The sequence below is a fragment of the Megalobrama amblycephala genome, linkage group LG17, assembly GCF_018812025.1.
Source record: "Megalobrama amblycephala isolate DHTTF-2021 linkage group LG17, ASM1881202v1, whole genome shotgun sequence".
NCBI lineage: Eukaryota > Metazoa > Chordata > Actinopteri > Cypriniformes > Xenocyprididae > Megalobrama > Megalobrama amblycephala.
The window spans coordinates 8,861,264-8,880,878 of NC_063060.1; the positions used below are offsets into that span (position 1 = coordinate 8,861,264).

Below are 19,615 nucleotides of genomic sequence, written 5' to 3' on the forward strand. Positions count from 1 at the left end.
CCAACAAAATGTTTAGATTAGATTTAGAAATAAGTGTTGAACTTCCTTGGCCCTGTCCTAAATGACACACTTTGGCTCCGGCGTAGGTCCGATGCAGAAGTATAAATCAGCCTTTGCAATGGCTGCCGTGTACGTGTGTCCGTTAAGTCCACGAGACCGTAGGTGTCCCATTTGTCAATTTTAGGTCTCAGAAAGGTGCTTGAGTGCTCCCTTTGCGGTCAATATGCGCCCTCAATGTGCACTTTTGCCAAACTTGCACTAGTGTGAGCTCCGCAGCAGAAATCTTCCCGACAGTTAAAGCAGCATTACGTCACGAAAGTGCCAGAGATTGTATATAATGGGGAGATAAGAGGGTCTGGATCTCTTACCATTGGAGAAAGCGTAACGGCTAACTTAATCACATGTGGCACCTCTCAGCCTATCATGTAATGGCAGTGACGTCAGTCGCAACATTCCTAGTCTGCCTTCTCTTAAAAAAATACATTTTTATCAAGCTAAAATCTACATATAGTTCCCAACGAAAGTATTGTTTAGTATAAAACATTCTGAAGATTGGCAAACAGGCTGTCCATTAATTAAATGATTAGCTATTTCCCCAAAAAAGCTGTTTAATCAGCATAGTGAAGCCTCTCATCCATTGACTTCCATTCAAAAAACAGCCTCTGGTCTCGTTCCCTGCGTACCGCGGGGGGCGGAGCGTTAGCTTTAGCCGTTACGCTTTTTTGGCTAAACCTTGCAGGCTTGCCTTCCAGTGGCTTTGCCTGTATCCTATTCTTCTTTAATTCAGAATGGCAGCACAGCTGGAAGGTTAGTTTGAGCTGCGCCCTCTACTGTACAGGCGTAAATATGTACAAAAGTAATGTAACGTTACTTTTCATAAAAAGTAACTAAGTAACGCAATTAATTACTTTTTTAGGGAGTAACGCAATATTGTAATGCATTACTTTTAAACGTAACTTTCCCCAACACTGCCCACCTGCAGTTATTATTTTTATAAAAACCAAAAAAAACAAAACAATAATAATAATCATTATATTTATTTAAACAGACTAACCATTTGATAAGTGCCAAACATGGGATGCACTAAAATAATAAACATGAAGTCAAAGAAATATTCCATTCACACACACATCTGCTTATCAGGATATTCAGTAATACCTGCTATTTCATCCCAAACTGTGTAACGATGACATCTTAGAGCTCTGAGAAACTTGGACTTTCAATTTTATCAACTAGAACAGGAATATATGAAAACTAAAATGGTGAAACTAAAGTGCGTCTCAGGAATCTGTGCAGCTGCTTCCGCTACAGATTTCCTGTTCACAGTATAACAGTGTTTTTAAGTTTAAGGCTGTTTCAACATGTAAATCCAGCACGACTGTCCATTTGTATAACATTAAACCATGTTTAGTTATTTGCTCAATGCATTAGTTGGTTTTATGAGAGGAACTGAAGAATCTTATCAGTCTCTCAGGCCTGGTATAAAGGCACGACTCGTTTGATGTTCTGTCTGCAGATGGGACAGTTGGGTTGCGGTAAGGCCTGATAGCAGCGGAAACAGCAGCACACGTGTCCGCATTCCAGCAGTACGCAGCTTCGTGGATTACTCAGGCATATCACGCAAGCGTTCTCCAGATTATCCCCGCCGTTCTCCTCCTCCTCTCCCATCAGTTCAAACTCCCTCCTCATGTTCTCTTGCTCCCAGCGCAGCTTCAGTTGCCGGTAGTACCTGCGTCCCACCCACATCAGTGCAGCTAGACCCGCAAATGCGAAAATACACGCCAGCACCCTCCACATCTCCGCCTGCCCTTCCTGCCCTAGCCGCAGGGTCTCAAAGTCCTCCGTGCTCAAGAAATACTCAGAGCCGTCGGTGGGTGGGCGGATTTTAGGGAGGCGGTCCGTGTCCAGGATAAGCTCGCCCACTGCGGTTAAGGATGCACCCACCTTCAGCATCTCCTCTGTTTCAAGTTGACCTTTGGGCTTCTCTCCGCTCAGGTACTGGCCAATCAGGTCCGTGAAGCCGTAGCTGGCCTGGTGGAACTTCTCGTGGATGACTTCCATATTGGGACCCGTGGCCTCCAGGGGGCAGAGCACACGCACAAACGCCTTGTTCACACCCAGCAAGTTAAAGGGCACAGCATTCACACGCTGATGAAGCAAACGCTCGCTGTCTGTCCTGAAGGATGTGAATGAGATTTGTGTTTGAGAATTGCTATGTTAGACTGATGTATACACTCTGTCGTTCATAAGTTTGGGGTCGGTAATGTTTTTGAAAGAAGTCTCTTATGCTCACCAAGGCTGTATTTATTTGATCAAACATACAGTAAAACTGTAATATTGTGAAATATTAATTTAATTTAAAATAACTGTTTTCTATTTGAATTAGGGCTGCCAAGAGATCAAAATTTTTAATCTAATTCATTACACAATGTGGTGATTAATTAATCTAATTAATTGCACATCAAATTTGGCAGAGAAATTACCCCCAAAAGATAAAGTCATTATTGTGTTAAATGAATAAAGCATCAGACATTACAAAAAGTAGCTTTAGAAAAAAAATAACGGCCAGCAGGTGGCGGTAAATGTCTAAATGAGTAAGTCATTGAGTAATTAATTCCTTCAAATAGCTGATTCATGAATGAGCCATTAAATCATTAAAACGCAGAAGCATTAAATCGACAGCCCTAATTTGAATATATTTTAAAATGTAATTTATTCCTGTTATGCAAAGCTAAATTTTCTGCATCATTACTCCAGTCTTCAGTGTCACATGATCCTTCAGAAATCAATCTAATATGATGATTTGGTGCTCAAAATTTTTTTTTTTTTTTTTTTTTACAATATTTTTTATTATAAATGGTCAAAAACAAATGTGCTGCGTAATTTTTTGTGAAAAGAAGAACAGAATTTTTGTTAACATTATACATGTCTTTACTGTCACTTTTGATAAATTTAAAGGTTGGTAAAGCCATATTTCGAAAACACTGTTTGGAAGTTAGTTGGACCGACACCAACAACAAACCTGTAGCCAGTCAGCATTAGGGGGCGTATGACGGTCGACGAGAGAGAATGAGCAAGAGAGAGATTTGAAGAAAGACTGCAAAAAGAGAGAGGAGACTCAAAAGAATATCACTGGAATGAAGGTTTATGATTGGGCAAGATCTTTAGGACCCGCGTTAAAGGGTTAGTTCACCCAAAAATGAAAATTCTGTCATTTATTACTTACCCTCATGCCGTTCCACACCCGTAAGACCTTCGTTAATCTTCAGAACACAAATTAAGATATTTTAGTTGAAATCCGATGCCTCCGTGAGGCCTCCATAGGGAGCAATGGACACTTCCTCTCTCAAGATCCATAAAGGTACTAAAAACATATTTAAATCGGTTCATGTGAGTACAGTGGTTCAATATTAATATTATAAAGTGACAAGAATATTTTTGGAGCGCCAAAAAAACAAAAAAACGACTTATTTAGTGATGGCCGATTTTAAAACACTGCTTCAGGAAGCATCGGAGCACAGATGAATCAGTGTTTCGAATCTGCTGTTCGAAGCACCAAAGTCACATGATTTCAGCCATTGGCAGTTTGACACACGATCTGAATCATGATTCGACACACTGATTCATTTATGCTCCGATGCTTCCTGAAGCAGTGTTTTGAAATCGGCCATCACTAAATAAGTCGTTATTTTGTTTTTTTGGCGCTCCAAAAATATTCTCGTCGTTTTATAGTATGAATATTGAACCACTGTACTTACATGAACCGATTTAAATATGTTTTAGTACCTTTAAGGATCTTGAGAGAGGAAATGTCATTGCTCCCTATGGAGGCCTCACGGAGCTATTGGATTTCAACTAAAATATCTTAATTTGTGTTCTGAAGATTAACGAAGGTCTTACGGGTTTGGAACGGCATGAGGGTGAGTAATAAATGACAGAATTTTCATTTTTGGGTGAACTAACCCTTTAATATTAGAAAAGCTTTCCAGTGCTGGAGAGAGCTAAGCGGGAAAATCTGATAACTGATACAGAGGCTGCTTTGATTCCACTTCACATGTGAGTAACACTGGGTTTGAACGTCATTGATTGTCTGGAGCTGCTGTGCTGTTGGCAACTAACAACAAACTCTTGTTTGTATTTACTCTTGTGTACTGTACGTTCATTTTTTGTGCTTCCTTGTCGTTCGTTCATAATCTGCGTATTATTTTTTGCGGAGCATTATTTTGTTGCATGTCAACTGTGATAAACAAGACATCCACTCTTGCATTACATGTGTAAAAGAGGCCAGTTTGTGAGAGTTGTGCAGGTAAACCACCGTGCACTGACGACAGCTAGAGAATGCGGTGTTTAGCATCATTGTTAGTGCACTCGCCTGCCAGCAGCGAGCAGCAGGGTGGTTAGGATTGGAGGGTGAGTTTTGGAGGCGGAGCAATGAAGACAGGGGTGTGGTTGTTTGGGTTGATTTCAAATATCAACCATGTCCAACAGCATTTATGAAATATGGCTTACCCCACCTTTAATGCATCCTTACTGAATACATTTTTTTTTTTTTTTTTTACAAAAGATGAATCTAAAATCTTACTGACCCCTAACTTTTGAACAGTAATATATATGGAACAGCAAGGGAGCAGGTTTTACCAGGTGCGTGCTAAACTGTTCCACACAAGCTTGTGTTCACGGAGGACCAGTTTCTGGATGACACCAACACTGCTTTCCTGAAACTGACTCCTTAATGGTTCCCCTACAGGCTGAACTGTACCTACAGAGAAAGAAAGACAGAAAGCAAATCAGTGGCAGTGGAAGTGAAAGAGAGAACGAGTTATATTCTACAGATCAGCTGAGATGCTATACGGTGGAAAATATAGGTTACCCTCGATGACCACATACTGCAGACATTTCCCCGGTGAGGCATTTAAAAGATCTGTCAACTTCTCATCCAGTGGCAGTAGTGGAGCTTCCTAACATCAAAAACAAATTAGTTTCTTTTTTTCTTTTTTTTTTTTTACAATCAATCAGGAACAAAAAATTGTTTCTCTAATTCTCCTACACTTTCCTTTCCTGTAGCAGACACTTAAAAAAGAAAAAAGAAAAGAAAAAGGCAACAGTTTGAGCTATAAAGCTGTCTAAGTTGTCATTTTTGCACTGTTACTCACGTTAAGCTTGTCCACAGTTTTGCGTTTCTTCCTGTAGATGTAATAAAACAGACCAGAGAGAGCCACACTTGAACCCAAACACACAATCTCCAGTGTCCGGATGGGGAAATCCTCCATCTTCCACCTCACCCCCTCTTCCTCTTCTCTAGACTACTGAACACAGATTCAAATAATAATGAACAGATGTAAGGATCAGGATGAATCATGAAAAATTATGAGGATTTAATTCAGCATTCATTTTCACTACACTATTTCATTTGCATTTTTTCTGATTACAGGGTGTTGCTAGGCTGTTGTTACTATTTCTGAGGAATTGCTAGGTTTTCTGGAGGTTTTGAGGTGTTGACAGGGTGTTCTGGCTGTCATGGATGGATGGATTTTTTATAAAAAGGCAATAATAAAAGAAAGAGAGAGCAACTTAAAAGAGCATGTATGTGTATGTTAAATTAGAATTGACAGTTGCCCCTTTTAAACATTCCGACAATGCAAGTCCGTGGGATTTTGGGGTGTTTTATAGTCGATTTAAGGAAAACTGACATAAACACACTACCAACACCTCCACAATAATGTATACATAACAATAACAACAGTTCTCCAAACAAGGTGAATCATTTGTCGGCTGTCAAAATGAAATGTGACCCATATATGACCTTTAAAGGTTTCAACCTAATGCTTTGACTGCTATTACGAATGTACACACTCATAAATAAATATTAAAGTTCTGTCTAAAACAACAGAAATGAAAATCGCATGAGTAAGGAGCAGAAAATCACCTTTAACACTCACACAATCCTCCTCAATGCAATACCGGAAACGATGTTGTTTGGGTCACGTGGTACGTCAACGTGGGTAGCTGTGACGTTTGCCTGACTGAATCTGGTGACACAACTTTATGCAGCCAAACACATTTTAAGTATACTTTATGTGATAACTGTAAGCTTGTTGTTATTCAGTTTGTTCTCTGCAGGATTTCCTTTAATATAATTATTATTAAAAAGTCAATTAAACATTTTAAACGAACAGAATTTTAAAAAATAAGTTTAAATAAACATATTTGTATACACATAAATACGTTAAATAAACAAATAAATAGTAACAACGTTTCAAACGTATTTTCAGTCATAAAAGAAAAATCTGTCTTTTTTCAATGGCATTTTTTGCCTTAGGGACTTTTAATTTACATTTTAGTGTTTCCGATTTCGACACGCGTTTGTGATCGAAATTGCTGACTTCACCAACATGGCAGCAGGAAAGAAAAAACCAGCAACTCTACCATCAAGATTACAAAAAACACTTTCCTCCATATGGCAGGACAAACACATGGTGTTGTTCAAAGCAGAGTACACGTTCTTGGTCACGGCAGTCCTTTGGTTCCTGGAAATTGTGATTAACATATGGGTGATCCAGAGAGTTGCATGTAAGTGCACTAGAAATCAATCACTGACATGATCCTTGAATAATTATAAAAGTCAACAATTTATTATGGGAACTGCAGACTAAAGAAACAGAGCATCATTCTATACTGCTTGATCTCTATTCAAATAGGATACTGTACTAGTGCACGCTGTTAATGTAGTTGTTTATTCATTTATTTCTTATAGACTGAAGGGTTACATCTACTTTCCAATATAAACTGTATTAAATCTGTGTTCTTTATCTGTGGTCGGAAGGGAACGCGTGCAGAGACGCACTGCTCGTGTCACTGTCAGTCACGCGCACCATAAAGCCAAAATGACAACCCGACACTGAGTCGCACTATGCAAGGTGATGCCGATTAAAAGACAAGTGCCATCTTGATTCCTCTGTCTAATGCTGTAAATGTTGTGTGTGTAGATACAGAGATTGACTGGAAGGCGTACATGGATGAGGTGGAGGGAGTTATTAACGGCACATATGACTACACACAGCTGAAGGGCGACACGGGGCCGCTGGTGTAAGTATCAACATGAATGCATATATAGTATACCATTAGAGTTGGAAAAATATTTACTTAAAAAGCAGGCATATGTAATGTATACATGCTAGATATTTAATACATACCCGTTGTACCTGCCCCTTGTAAAGAGTTAGTTCACTCAAAAATGAAAATTCTGTCATTAAAGGAGCCCTAGAACGTTTTTTCACAATATGTAATATAAGTCTAAGGTGTCCCCTGAATGTGTCTTAAGTTTCAGCTCAAAATACCCCATAGATTTGTTTTAATAAATTTTTTTAACTGCCTATTTTGGGGCATAATTAAAAATGCGCCGATTCAGGCTGCTGCCCCTTTAAATGCTTGCGCTCCCCGCCCCCGAGCTCGTGACTGCCTTAAACAGCATAAACAAAGTTCACACAGCTAATATAACCCTCAAAATGGATCTTTACAAAGTGTTCGTCATGCATGCTGCATGCATACATCGGATCATGTGAGTATAGTATTTATTTGGATGTTTATATTTGATTCTGAATGAGTTTGAGGCTGTGCTCTGTGGCTAAAGCTAACATTACACACTGTTAGAGAGATTTATAACGAATGAAGTTGTGTTTGTGCATTATACAGACTGTTTAAAAATGAAAATAGCGACGGCTATTGTCTCCGTGAATACAGTAAGATACGATGGTAACTTTAAGCACATTTAACAGTACATTAGCAACATGCTAACGAAACATTTAGAAAGGCAATTTACAAATATCACTAAAAATCATGTTATCATGGATCATGTCAGTTATTATTGATCCATCTGCCATTTTTCGCTATTGTTCTTGCTTGCTTACCTAGTCTGATGATTCTGCTATGCACAGATCCAGACGTTAATACTGCCTGCCCTTGTCTAATGCCTTGAACATGAGCTGGCATATGCAAATATTGGGGGCGTACATATTAATGATCCCGACTGTTACGTAACAGTCGGTGTTATGTTGAGATTCGCCTGTTCTTCGGAGGTCTTTTAAACAAATGAGATTTACATAAGAAGGAGGAAACAATGGTGTTTGAGACTCACTGTATGTCATTTCCATGTACTGAACTCTTGTTATTTAACTATGCCAAGGTAAATTCAATTTTCCATATGGCACCTTTAAAGGTGCAATATGTAAGAATTTTGCAGTAAAATATACAAAAACCACTAGGCCAGTGCTATATATTTTGTTCACTTGAGTACTTACAATATCCCAAATGTTTCCAACTATTTGTAAATCATGAGAAAATTGCAATTTTAACCAAGGCTCCAGGATGTGTGAGGAGTCGCCTGTCAATTGCATCATACCCGCGTTACCCTCGGTTTCCGGTTTTATTTTGTAGAAACCATGGAAACACCAAAGACGCTTTAATATTTACCTGTTTTAATAGACAAGGGGACAACTGTTTTGATATATTTATAGACAGAAATCTAATTATTGTTATATAGCTCAACATGTTTAGTCTTTAGTCTAATTTTCTTGATTTTTTTGCGAGTACCATGTGTTACCAAGCCTCAGAGAAAAACTCTATTTTGTCAAGTAGCTAACATAGCATAATCAGATGCAGCTTTATTTTTATTAACAGTAATACAGTATTTTCTCCATCATACAATACGTTTTAAAATTGATTGCATGCCATTTATCAACACAAGCCATCCAGCATTTAATATGATATTCTAATATCGATCTATCTTAGTGTCTCACAACAGTGTCTCACAGCAGCCACCGAGCGAACGCACAGAGTAACGTTATGACATAATTTTCAACACACTCAAATGTATCTAATATGATAAACAGAGCTGCGTTACCTCATACTCATGACCGGAAAAGCGGAAGCGGCGCCGGTGACTGTGTCATAATAAAAGTCCCGCTGCTCCTGAGGCGTGTGTTGCGCAATCGCTCCAGCAGCCTAGTTCAGCTCTCACAACACTCGGTCCTGCTCTGCTTCATACTATAGTAATGTTAATAATCGCATCCATGAACATGATTTGTGAACAAATCCTATCCCTATTCTTTTCCACCGACCGTTGAGGTGAAGACCACATGTCCCAAGATTCCACGCTTAAACTTGGTGTCATCAAGCTACGCCTTTGTTTTGTATAGACCTCTAGCGACCTCTAGCAGACAGAAAATATTACATAGTGCACCTTTAAGTACACACCCTCATGTCGTTTCACACCCGTAAGACCTTCATTCCTCTTCAGAATACAAATTAAGATATTTTTGATGAAATCCGATCCTATCCATAGACAGTATAATCACCACTTTCAAGTTCCAGAAAAGTAGTAAAAACATCAAGACAGTCGACGTGACTACAGTGTTTCAACCTTAATTGTATGAAGCGACGACGAGAATACATTTCTCAAAACAAAAATAATTACTTTATTTAACAATCTCTTCCCTTCTGTGTCATTATCCTTATGTAGTTGCTGCAGTAAGCACAGTGAAGTCTTCCGTGTTTACGTCTGAATGCCGGCTCAGTATTGGCCAAAGCTGATCACATGAGCAGCACGACGCATGCGTGTGATGCTGACGCAGGAGCCGGCTAATAATGAGTCGCTGTTTTGACATAGAACCTGGAAGCGCTGGACGTAAACAGCGTATGAGAATGACACAGAAGAGAAGATATTGTTGAATATGTCGTTAATTTTTTTTTTTGCGCACAAAAAGTATTCTCGTCACTTCATAAAATTAACGTTGAACCACTGTAGTCACGTTGACTTTTTTAACAATGTCTTCAGTACCTTTCTGGACCTTGAAAGTATCGGTTATATTTCGGTCTATGGATGAGAATACCTCTTGGATTTCATCAAAAATATCACAATTTGTGTTTCGAAGATGAATGAAGGTCTTACGGGTGTGAAATGACATGAGGGTGAGTAATAAATGACAGAAATTTGGGTAAACTAACCTGTTTCTGCTATGGATAAGAATATAGTAATATGCCGAGTTCCACAAAATCTGCATATGTTCAGAATGGCATTAATGAGACTCTAATACACTACACAACTTATTATACACGTGCCAACTTTAAATGTTTACAGAGAAAAAAAGCTCATCATACACTAAATGACTGAGAATTACACACAGTGTTGCCAAGCCCATGGTTTTCCTGTGGAATTGGGCTAGTTTTACACTGTTGCTGCTGTTTTTGCTTTTTTTAGTCCGTGGGTTGAAGCAACCCACCCACCCGAGCAAGCCTCATTACACACTACCAGACTTTCCAAGTCGTTTGGAACACAATAAATTCATACAAAAACATGCGCCTTGTAGCTAGGAGATGCGTGACAAATAAAAACAACTACGTGTTCTAAAATCAGCTCAAAATATTAAACATGTTTGATATCTTCTGAGTGGTGTCTGTGCCTATCATATACTACACAATTTTCTGCAAAATCTGTCAACTCTGACTGACCAAAATCTGCAGACTGGAACTAGCATCAGCTCCTCCAGACTGCAAATCGGGTCAAAAGTCATGTAGTGTGTTCCAGCCTTTAGATGTCCAGTAGTTTACTTGTGTTCTTGTACACCTCTGAGAATGACATATTGAAAACCTGGCCACTGATTATTTGCTGGATTGTATCTGTTTGTGTTTCAGGTATCCAGCTGGTTTTGTGTATATATTCACAGGGCTGTATTATCTTACCGATCATGGACAGAATATTCGTTTGGGTCAGTATGTGTTTGCTGTGTTCTACCTCATCACTCTCCTTCTTGTGTTCCGCATTTACCATCGCACCAAAAAGGTAAGAACCCCATATTATACAAATCCAATTTACCATTATACATAATTCTGTTCAGTCATCTTTTTTTTTTTTTCTTTTTTTTTTTTTTTTTTTAACCCAAGAATGGATGGGATCTTTTCACAGAGAATTTGAAGTGTACATACTACCGTTCAGATGTTTGGGGTCCGTAAGATTTCTGGTTTGAAAGAAATTAGTAATTTTATTCTGCAAGGATGCATTCAGTTGCTCAAAAGTGACAGAAAAAAATCAGTTTAAAATAAATGCAAAAAAATCTTCTATTCATCAAAGAATCCTAAAACAATTTAGCACAAATGTTTTCAACATTGATGAAAATAAATGTTTCTTGAGCACCAAATCAGCATATTAGAATGATTTCTGAAGGATCATGTGACACTGAAGACTGGAGTAATGATGCTGAAAATTCAGCTTTGTCATATAAATATAAATTTTAAAAAATCAAGATATATATATATATATATATATATATATATATATATATATATATATATATATATATATATATATATATATATATATATATATATATATATATATAGGTTGCAATTAATTCAAAATTCATTTTGTTAAAACAATTTATAAATAAATAGTGTATAAATTAAATACAGTGTACATTAATTCTACAACCTGTATTAATTCTATGATCTGTATATCCAACACCATCTAAACTAAACTAAACAACTTTTGCATGACATAAACCTCTGAATTCAAGCATAAGCAACTATTCATTACTACTTATGACAAAAACCTTACTAATATTTCCATACATTACTGATTTCTGGTTTTATTGACCCTTTTCACATTTCCGGTTTTCTCAGAAGTGGAAGTTATCATAGTTGGGAAAACTTTTATAGTGGTGAATGAGAGACTACATTAAATATATTTTTTTGTGTTCCTCAACAAAAAAATAACAACAGTGTTTTCACAAATTTCAAAATTTTTTCCTCTTTTTAAAAATTGTAAAACTTTTGTATTAGAAACACCCTCACTGCAGCGTTAACTAGTTTTTTGTAGTTTGATGCAAAGGTAATAAAATACAAAGTATAGTGTTATGAATGTAGATCCTTTTTTTTTTTAAATGAAAAAATAAAAACACTGCAAGATTTAAAATGCAGATGATCATTAAAACGCATCATCACAGTCTGTGACAAGGGTCCATTATGGGTTTTTGGATATTTACAGAAGATTGTTTTCATTGTTCTGATTTTATTAAGTGCTTGTTCATTTATTCTTTTCTAGGTTCCTCCATATGTGTTCTTCTTCGTCTGCTGTGCTTCGTATCGCATTCACTCTATCTTCGTCTTGCGTCTCTTTAATGATCCGGTGGCCATGATGCTGTTATTTGGAGCCATTAATCTCTTCCTGGATGGCCGCTGGACTCTAGGATGTGCCCTTTACAGGCAAGTAGAAACAACATCTTCATTCTACATACGTAGATTGATGGAAGAGAGGGAGAGATTAACGTTTTTTTACAAGATGTAATATAAGTCTAAGGTGTCCCCTGAATGTGTCTGTGAAGTTTCAGCTCAAAATACCCCATAGATTTTTTTAATACATTTTTTTAACTGCCTATTTTGGGGCATCATTAACTATGCACCGATTCAGGCTGCGACCCCTTTAATTCCTCACGCTGTCCGCCCACGGAGCTCGGGCTTGCCTTAAACAGCATAAACAGCATAAAGTTCACACAGCTAATATAACCCTCAAAATGGATCTTTAAATGGTGTTCGTCATGCAGCATGTCTAATCGCGTAAGTATGGTATTTATTTGGATGTTTCCATTTGATTCTGAACGAGTGTGATAGTGCTCCGTGGCTAAAGCTAACATTACACACTGTTGGAGAGATTTATAAAGAATGAAGTTGTGTTTATGCATTATACAGACTGCAGGTGTTTAAAAATGAAAATATTATATAATATAATATTATATAAAACGAAACATTTAGAAAGACAATTTACAATGGATCATGGATCATGTCAGTTATTATTGCTCCATCTGCCATTTTTCGCTGTTGTCCTTGCTTGCTTACCTAGTCTGATGATTCAGCTGTGCACAGATCCAGATGTTAATACTGGCTGCCCTTGTCTAATGCCTGGAACATGGGCTGGCATATGCAAATATTGGGGGCGTACATATTAATGATCCTGACTGTTACGTAACAGTCGGTGTTATGTTGAGATTCGCCTGTTCTTTGGAGGTCTTTTAAACAAATGAAATTTACACAAGAAGGAGGAAACAATGGAGTTTGAGACTCACTGTATGTCATTTCCATGTACTGAACTTGTTATTTAACTATGCCAAGATAAATTCAATTTTTAATTCTAGGGCACCTTTAAGGATGGATGGCTATATGAATTAAACTTTATTGGAGAATATCAGACTTTTTTTTAACTGTTCCCCTGCCAGTGTTTTGGGGGTTTTTTTTCATTCACCACCAGCATTTTTGATAATTTTTACAAAAATTTCATGGCCCCCAGAATATTTTGATGTATGAATATCTGTATATACAGTATATCAAAGGAAAGAACCAACCCTCTGCTTTAAATCACACCCCCTACCGTATAACAGTGAAAACATGGATTGCCGGAAATTTCTGTCAATCACGGGGAAAGAGTTAAAGTGCCCCTCTTCTGCTTTTGCAGATACTACTAATATAGCTGTTTGAGAATGCAAAATGTCTGCAAAGTTTCAAAGATCAAAGTGCATGATAAATGGAGTTATTTTCTCCCAAAGAAAGAACAGATTCTGAACTGCCTAAAATGAGTCGTCAGTAATTCCAGTCTTTCTACCTGCATGAACCTACGTAGGTTTGTAACAAATCTGCAGCCTATGGTCTTCATCAAACAATGTCTACTTTTACCTGCCCTCAAACTCTGTAGTTGTAGGTGAGGCCTGGAAGAGTTTGGTTTGTGTTGTTGACTGTTTTCTGTGCTGTGAAAGCACTTTGCATGCACGTTCAAAGGATAAGGGCTCTGTTAAACCGACGCCATCATTACTGTTTCTTTCACTATGTTTACATAGCGAGGAAGCCTATGGAGCCTAAATTCAGATAACGTAATGTGAGTTGTAATCACAACAGACTGGGCCATCTGACCAATCAGAGCAGAGTATGCTCTCGGAAAGGAGGGGTTTAGAGAGACTGAATCCTTCATCAAACCGTTTCAAACACTGCAAGAAAAGCTATGATGCTACAATGTACATAATGAGAAAATTTCAGTATTTTTTGAGCTTGGATGCATGTAAACCCATTGTAGGAGATCTCCAAAACAAAATGATCACTCCAAAACTACATAACATAAGAATAATTATTGTTTGATAAATGACTGGTCATATCAGCTGTGTGTATACATTTAAAGTAAATATTTCTCTGTGCTATGGACAGTTTAGCTGTGTCTGTGAAGATGAACGTTCTGCTCTTCGCTCCTGGTCTCCTCTTCCTCCTCTTGTGTGAGTTCGGTCTATGGAAAACTTTACCCAAACTCACTCTTTGTGCTGTCATTCAGGTTAGAAATACATAAATAAACACATTCACATATTAAGTGATTCGACTGTCTTTTTGCCATTTTACACTAACTTTTCATGTACCACTCTGTTTTTCTCCCTTTCTAACAGCTGTTACTGGGACTGCCGTTCCTCTTAGTGAACCCTGTCGGGTATGTTAGCCGGGCATTTGACCTGGGCAGGCAGTTTCTGTTTAAGTGGACGGTGAACTGGCGTTTTCTTCCTGAGGATGTGTTTTTGTGTCGATACTTCCACCTAGCGCTGCTTCTGGCTCATATTACCACATTGCTTCTGTTCGCACTGAAGAGATGGAAGAGGTACAAAAATCAAGGTCACACTTTACATTAGGTGGCCCTTAAAGGGATAGTTCACATAAAAATAAAAATTCTGTTGTTCCAAACCTGTATGAATTTCTTTCTTCTGCTGAACACACAAGAAGATATTTTGAAGAATGTCAGTTACCAAACAGTTGATGGACCCCATTGACTTCCATAGTTTTTAGCAAGTCATTGAGGCAAGTCATTGAGGCTCATCAACTGTTTGGTTACCCATATTCTTCAAAATATCTTCTTTTGTGTTCAGCAGAAGAAAGAAATCTATGGTCAATAATAAGGCATACAGGTCTGGGAATATAGTTTGGTAACTGACTGCATCATTTAAAAAATTGTTTATTACAGGTCTGGGAACAGTATTTGGTCTATTCTAAAAGATCCATCTGAGAGAAAAGAGACTGTACAGAAGCTCAATGCTGATCATATCCTTTTTATGGTTGATTAAATCAAACATATTATTGATTGGATTAAGTGTTTTAAGTATCCCAGGTATGCCTGAGACTTGCATTATTAGTCCTAGTTGATTAGATGAAAACAGATCCTTAACCCAGATCATACAGACAGTTCTGGTTCTGTTCACCTCTAACTTTATCGGCATGTGCTTCAGTAGATCTCTGCATTATCAGTTTTATGTCTGGTACTTCCATACGCTCCCCTTCCTGCTGTGGAGTGGAGGAGTCAAGAAGCTTGCCCACCTTCTCAGGTACAGCACAGATATGTTCTTATGTGTTATTTTTTCCTCATATAACTTTTAGTTGTTCTTGTTGTGTTTGTATATACAGTATATGTATGCATGTGTTTATCAATAGATTAGGTATCATGAATTAAAAATCTTACAGCATTAACTAATCTAGGTTAATATGTATTTGTAAATATACTATTATTCTGGTGTTTGTTTATAATACCTCAACAAGTGTTAATTTAAATTATTAGTATATGTAGAAATTCACATTTTAAAGGAACACTCCACTTTTTTTGATAATAGGCTAATTTTCCAACTCCCCTAGAGTTAAACAGTTGAATTTTACCATTTTTGAATTCATTCAGCCGATCTCCGGGTCTAGCGGAACCACTTTTAGCATAGCTTAGCATAGTTCATTGAATCTGATTAGACTGTTAGCATCTCGCTCAAAAATGACCCAAGAGTTTCGATATTTTTCCTATTTAAAACTTGACTCTTCTGTAGTTACATGGTGTACTAAGACCGACAATATCGAAACTCTTTGGTCATTTTTGAGCAAGATGCTAACGGTCTAATCAGATTCAATGAACTATGCTAAGCTATGCTAAAAGTGGTACCGCCAGACACAGAGATCGGCTGAATGGATTCGAAAACGGTAAAATTCAACTGTTTAACTCTAGGGGAGTTGGAAAATGAGCCTGTTTTCAAAAAAAGTGGAGTGTTCCTTTAACAATTTTTTTCATTTGTTAGTTCATAATACCTAATGCTATAACTAATGTTAACACACAGAACCTTATTGTAAAATGTTATCAAACTTTGTCACACAAAAATAATTATAGTTGATTAGGACAAATTTATCATCACAACTTCCCCCGCCCCCATCATCCCTGTATGTTTTACTCTCTTTTAGGGTGTTGATTCTGGGTCTGATAGAGCTGTCCTGGAACACGTATCCGTCCACCAACTACAGCTCTCTATCACTGCACGTCTGCCATCTCATCATCCTGCTCTGTTTGTGGCTCAATCCAACCCCAGCTCTTCCTTCTCAGAGGTCAGAGAACAAGGCTAAACGCCACTGAACCTTGGCCTGACCGGGACGCTCGCTGTGTGGGACGATCTCTGGCCTCCAGCTCCTGCCTGTGGTCCAGCACCTGTCTACAAGCTCCTGTACCGGAGTGACAAATGGGTGGCCAGGGACCTGTGCCCTGAGTATGATGCTCAAATCGAATCAAGGTTTTTTTTTTTTTAATGGAGGTAGTGTGAAGTTAATATATGGGGATACAGAGAGTTTACAATGCTTCTCAGGATTCTTAAGGACTAATGTAATGCTCAGTCTGGGATGTTGGAGTGGGAAATGTGAATGTTGTGTGGCTTTTTATTGGAAGGACATTTAAAAAAAACATTTTTTTTTATGCAGCATATCAATGCAGTTGATGTATACATATATGACGAAATGTCTCTGCATTTCAACTGTGACATTTAATTTCATTCATAATTCTGTCTTTATTCAAAGCTATTCAGGGATTTGTTTCAATTTAAAGGGATAGTTCACCCAAAAAATGAAAAATGTGTTATTTACTCAGCCTCATGTCGTTCCACAACCTGTATGCATGTACAGAAATGATATAGGGAACCAAACTACTTTGGGTCCATTGGTTTACATTGTATGGACAAAAACTCTCAAAATACATTATTTTGTGTTCTGCAGAAGAAATCAAGTCATCAGGTTTGGAACCACATGAGGGTGAGTAAATGATGACACAAGTTTCATTTTTGTGAACTATCCCTTTAACTGTTTTCCAGCCATGCAGGGTTGTGACTATAAGCTCAACAGGATTGCATCCACTAGTTACATTTATAGGGCACAAAGGAACAGCATAGATCTGCTTTTCCATGTCTTTTTTTAGTTTAAGGCAACCATAAACCTCCAGTAGTGCCTGTGTTTGTTTACTGTCTTTGGGTCTTTTTCATTATGTTGTGTTCTTTATGGTTTTTCCTTTTCTAGAGTGAAGAGTTAGATGGAGGGCTGAAATGCTTCACATTTAGGGTGATTTTAATTTTTCTGTAATGAAGAGTTTTTTATTTTCTTTTTGCATGATATGCATTTGCTTAATCCAAAGTGTACTCGCTATTCACAATGCAACTGTCGTCTATGATATTATTCCATTTCCAGGCTCACAGCTACAAAAGTCTGGCCGAAACCAGGTTGAATGTACAGTGAAGGAATCAAGCCCTTACTGTTTGAAATAGTATTATCTTAAAACCTGAAGAAGCATCATTTGGAATCATTCAGAGCATTTTATTGTATAGATTTGTAAGTGATAGAAAATAAAAAGTCATAATTTCATAACATTCATGTATCTCTAATCTACTACCACAGTTATTATTTTTATTTTTTGCACATGAATATAGCCCCATGGTTTGCACATTGTTTATGTGGCGTTACCTGAAAACTCTTGCTTTTATGCAAAGTTTAGAAGAACTAAATGCTTAAATCCAAAATATCTCAAGGAGGCTAAAAGCAAGCTTTACAAGTTTTTACACTGTTTCTATGGTTAACAGCTCCAAAACTGTAATAGTGATAGAATCAGTCATTGCAAGAAAAAAGATGGTTTAAAATTGTCCAGTTTAGTCTAAAACTTAACAAAAAATAGATTAATTAAATTCAAGCAAGTATACTACTATTCAAAATGTGGGAAGTCTCTTATGTTCACTAAGACTGCATTTATTTGATCAAAAATACAGTAATATTGTGAAATATTATTACAAATTAAAATAACTGCTTTCTTTTTAATATATATTTTAAAATATAATGTATTCCTGTGATGGCAAAGCAAAATTACTCCAGTCTTCAGTGTCACATGATCCTTCAGAAATCATTCTAATATGCTGATTTGGTGCTTAAGAAATATTTCTTATTATAATCAATATTGAAAACAGTTGCGTCATATTTGTGTGGAATCTGATGAATTGTTTTCAGGATTGATGAATTGAAAGCAACATTTTGTAACATTGTAAATGTTTTTTTACCATCACTTTTGATCAATTTAATGCATCCTTGCTGATCATTACTTTAAAAAAGAAAAATTACTGACTCAACTTTTGAATGGTAGTGTCAGTTAAGGCAAGAATGTGTCATTTTGGCCTGCTCTTTATGTTTGTGATTGGTTTTATGAAGCATCCAATACTATTTTGCTATTGCTAGCATAAAGTGCTGTCAGACCTGCAGTTGATAACAGTGAACTACATTCTACTGCATAATTAAACTGAAGCCCATAAATTAAGGCAAAGCTTGTACAGTATTGTGGTCTGGGCATGAGAGAAACTGAAACCCAACTCATAATTCAGCTTTATCTCCATTCCTTTTTGAAGGACACCTTCAATGAATTCTATTCTGCTATAAAGTTGAATTGTGAGTTCTGGGTTAAATTCAATTAAAGACCCAAGAACTTCATCTGAGGTCTGCTCCTCACATGTTATTGGGGTTGTAGCAAAGCACGTTCAGTTTGATATTTTCATCCCAGTGACGCAACAGTAGAAAAAGCTGCCTAGCTGCTGCCCTCAACCCTACCAGGTCGACACCCTCTGTTAGCGATTGACACTTCAGCCAGAAATCTGCCTTGGCAGCCACCAGTTCCCACTCCACAAAGAACCCAGCGCAGCGGTGCTCCAGCCAGGCCAGAGCTACCGCCGTGGCCCAACTAGAGCTTTCTACATCCATCTGCTCCAGTTTCTCTCCATGAGGTTCTGCCGGATCCAACGGTGGACCTTCGCATGTGTCCGCTTCAGAGCCCCGCCCACTGTCAGCCTGCGGGACTCCACCCACCAATTTTGGAGACCCCTCCTCCAAAGGGTTGGACCAAGACTCGCGCATGTGTCTAGATGAAGCGGTGGTGGGCGGTGAGGTACAATGGAAAGGTGGGCTCAGACTGCTGCGGTGGCTCAGGTATGGGGACGCTCTTTTTAGGCGGTCCAGAGGGATCTGGATGCACTCGGAGTATGATTCAGACAGCAGAAACGCACCTGATGCCAACTGAAGGCGCACCTGTGGGGACACGAAAAGTAAAGTTGGTGACATTGGCTTTACGTTCTGGGGCGCGTTGCCCGAAGCGAACTATGGTCGCAAGTTCCGTCGTTACCAATAGAGTTCAATGGGACTTACGAGCGTGGTTCATCAACGATGCTTTCGGGAAACGCACCCCTGATTAGTTATTTAAATCAATATTCAATACTGGGTAGTAACT

General features: G+C 38.0%; 3 protein-coding genes across 8 annotated transcripts in view; 1 reads left to right on the forward strand and 2 right to left on the reverse strand.

Annotated features, from left to right (window-relative positions):
- Positions 1–1,021: 1,021 nt before the first annotated feature.
- mul1a (mitochondrial E3 ubiquitin protein ligase 1a) lies at positions 1,022–6,060 on the reverse strand. 3 transcript variants are annotated; one of them, XM_048162782.1, is made up of 5 exons: positions 5,927–6,060; positions 5,154–5,306; positions 4,871–4,958; positions 4,639–4,759; positions 1,022–2,176 (listed from the first exon to the last, which is right to left on the reverse strand). In XM_048162782.1, the coding sequence occupies exons 2-5, from the start codon at positions 5,268–5,270 to the stop codon at positions 1,471–1,473; spliced, it is 1,032 nt and encodes a 343-aa protein (XP_048018739.1). In that variant the 5' UTR covers positions 5,271–5,306; positions 5,927–6,060; the 3' UTR covers positions 1,022–1,470. The 3 variants fall into 3 exon arrangements, with proteins under 3 accessions (XP_048018739.1, XP_048018740.1, XP_048018741.1); XM_048162783.1 differs by having other exon boundaries at positions 5,154–5,303; positions 5,927–6,046; XM_048162784.1 differs by having other exon boundaries at positions 5,940–6,017.
- Positions 6,061–6,339: 279 nt separating this feature from the next.
- alg3 (ALG3 alpha-1,3- mannosyltransferase) lies at positions 6,340–17,723 on the forward strand. Of its 2 annotated transcripts, XM_048162781.1 has the most exons (10): positions 6,553–6,570; positions 6,824–6,917; positions 6,987–7,086; positions 10,690–10,837; positions 12,095–12,255; positions 14,239–14,359; positions 14,469–14,674; positions 15,035–15,111; positions 15,248–15,392; positions 16,282–17,723. In XM_048162781.1, the coding sequence occupies exons 2-10, from the start codon at positions 6,911–6,913 to the stop codon at positions 16,448–16,450; spliced, it is 1,134 nt and encodes a 377-aa protein (XP_048018738.1). In that variant the 5' UTR covers positions 6,553–6,570; positions 6,824–6,910; the 3' UTR covers positions 16,451–17,723. The 2 variants fall into 2 exon arrangements, with proteins under 2 accessions (XP_048018737.1, XP_048018738.1); XM_048162780.1 differs by lacking the exon at positions 6,824–6,917 and having other exon boundaries at positions 6,340–6,570.
- Positions 17,724–18,193: 470 nt separating this feature from the next.
- The window catches only part of vwa5b2 (von Willebrand factor A domain containing 5B2), a 34,911-nt gene continuing 33,489 nt past the window's right edge, over positions 18,194–19,615 (reverse strand). For all 3 annotated transcript variants that reach the window (XM_048162778.1, XM_048162776.1, XM_048162777.1), the window contains one exon: positions 18,194–19,416. In XM_048162778.1, the coding sequence (XP_048018735.1) occupies positions 18,841–19,416 (576 nt within the window). In that variant the 3' untranslated portion in view covers positions 18,194–18,840. The remainder of the gene's footprint in view (positions 19,417–19,615) is intronic.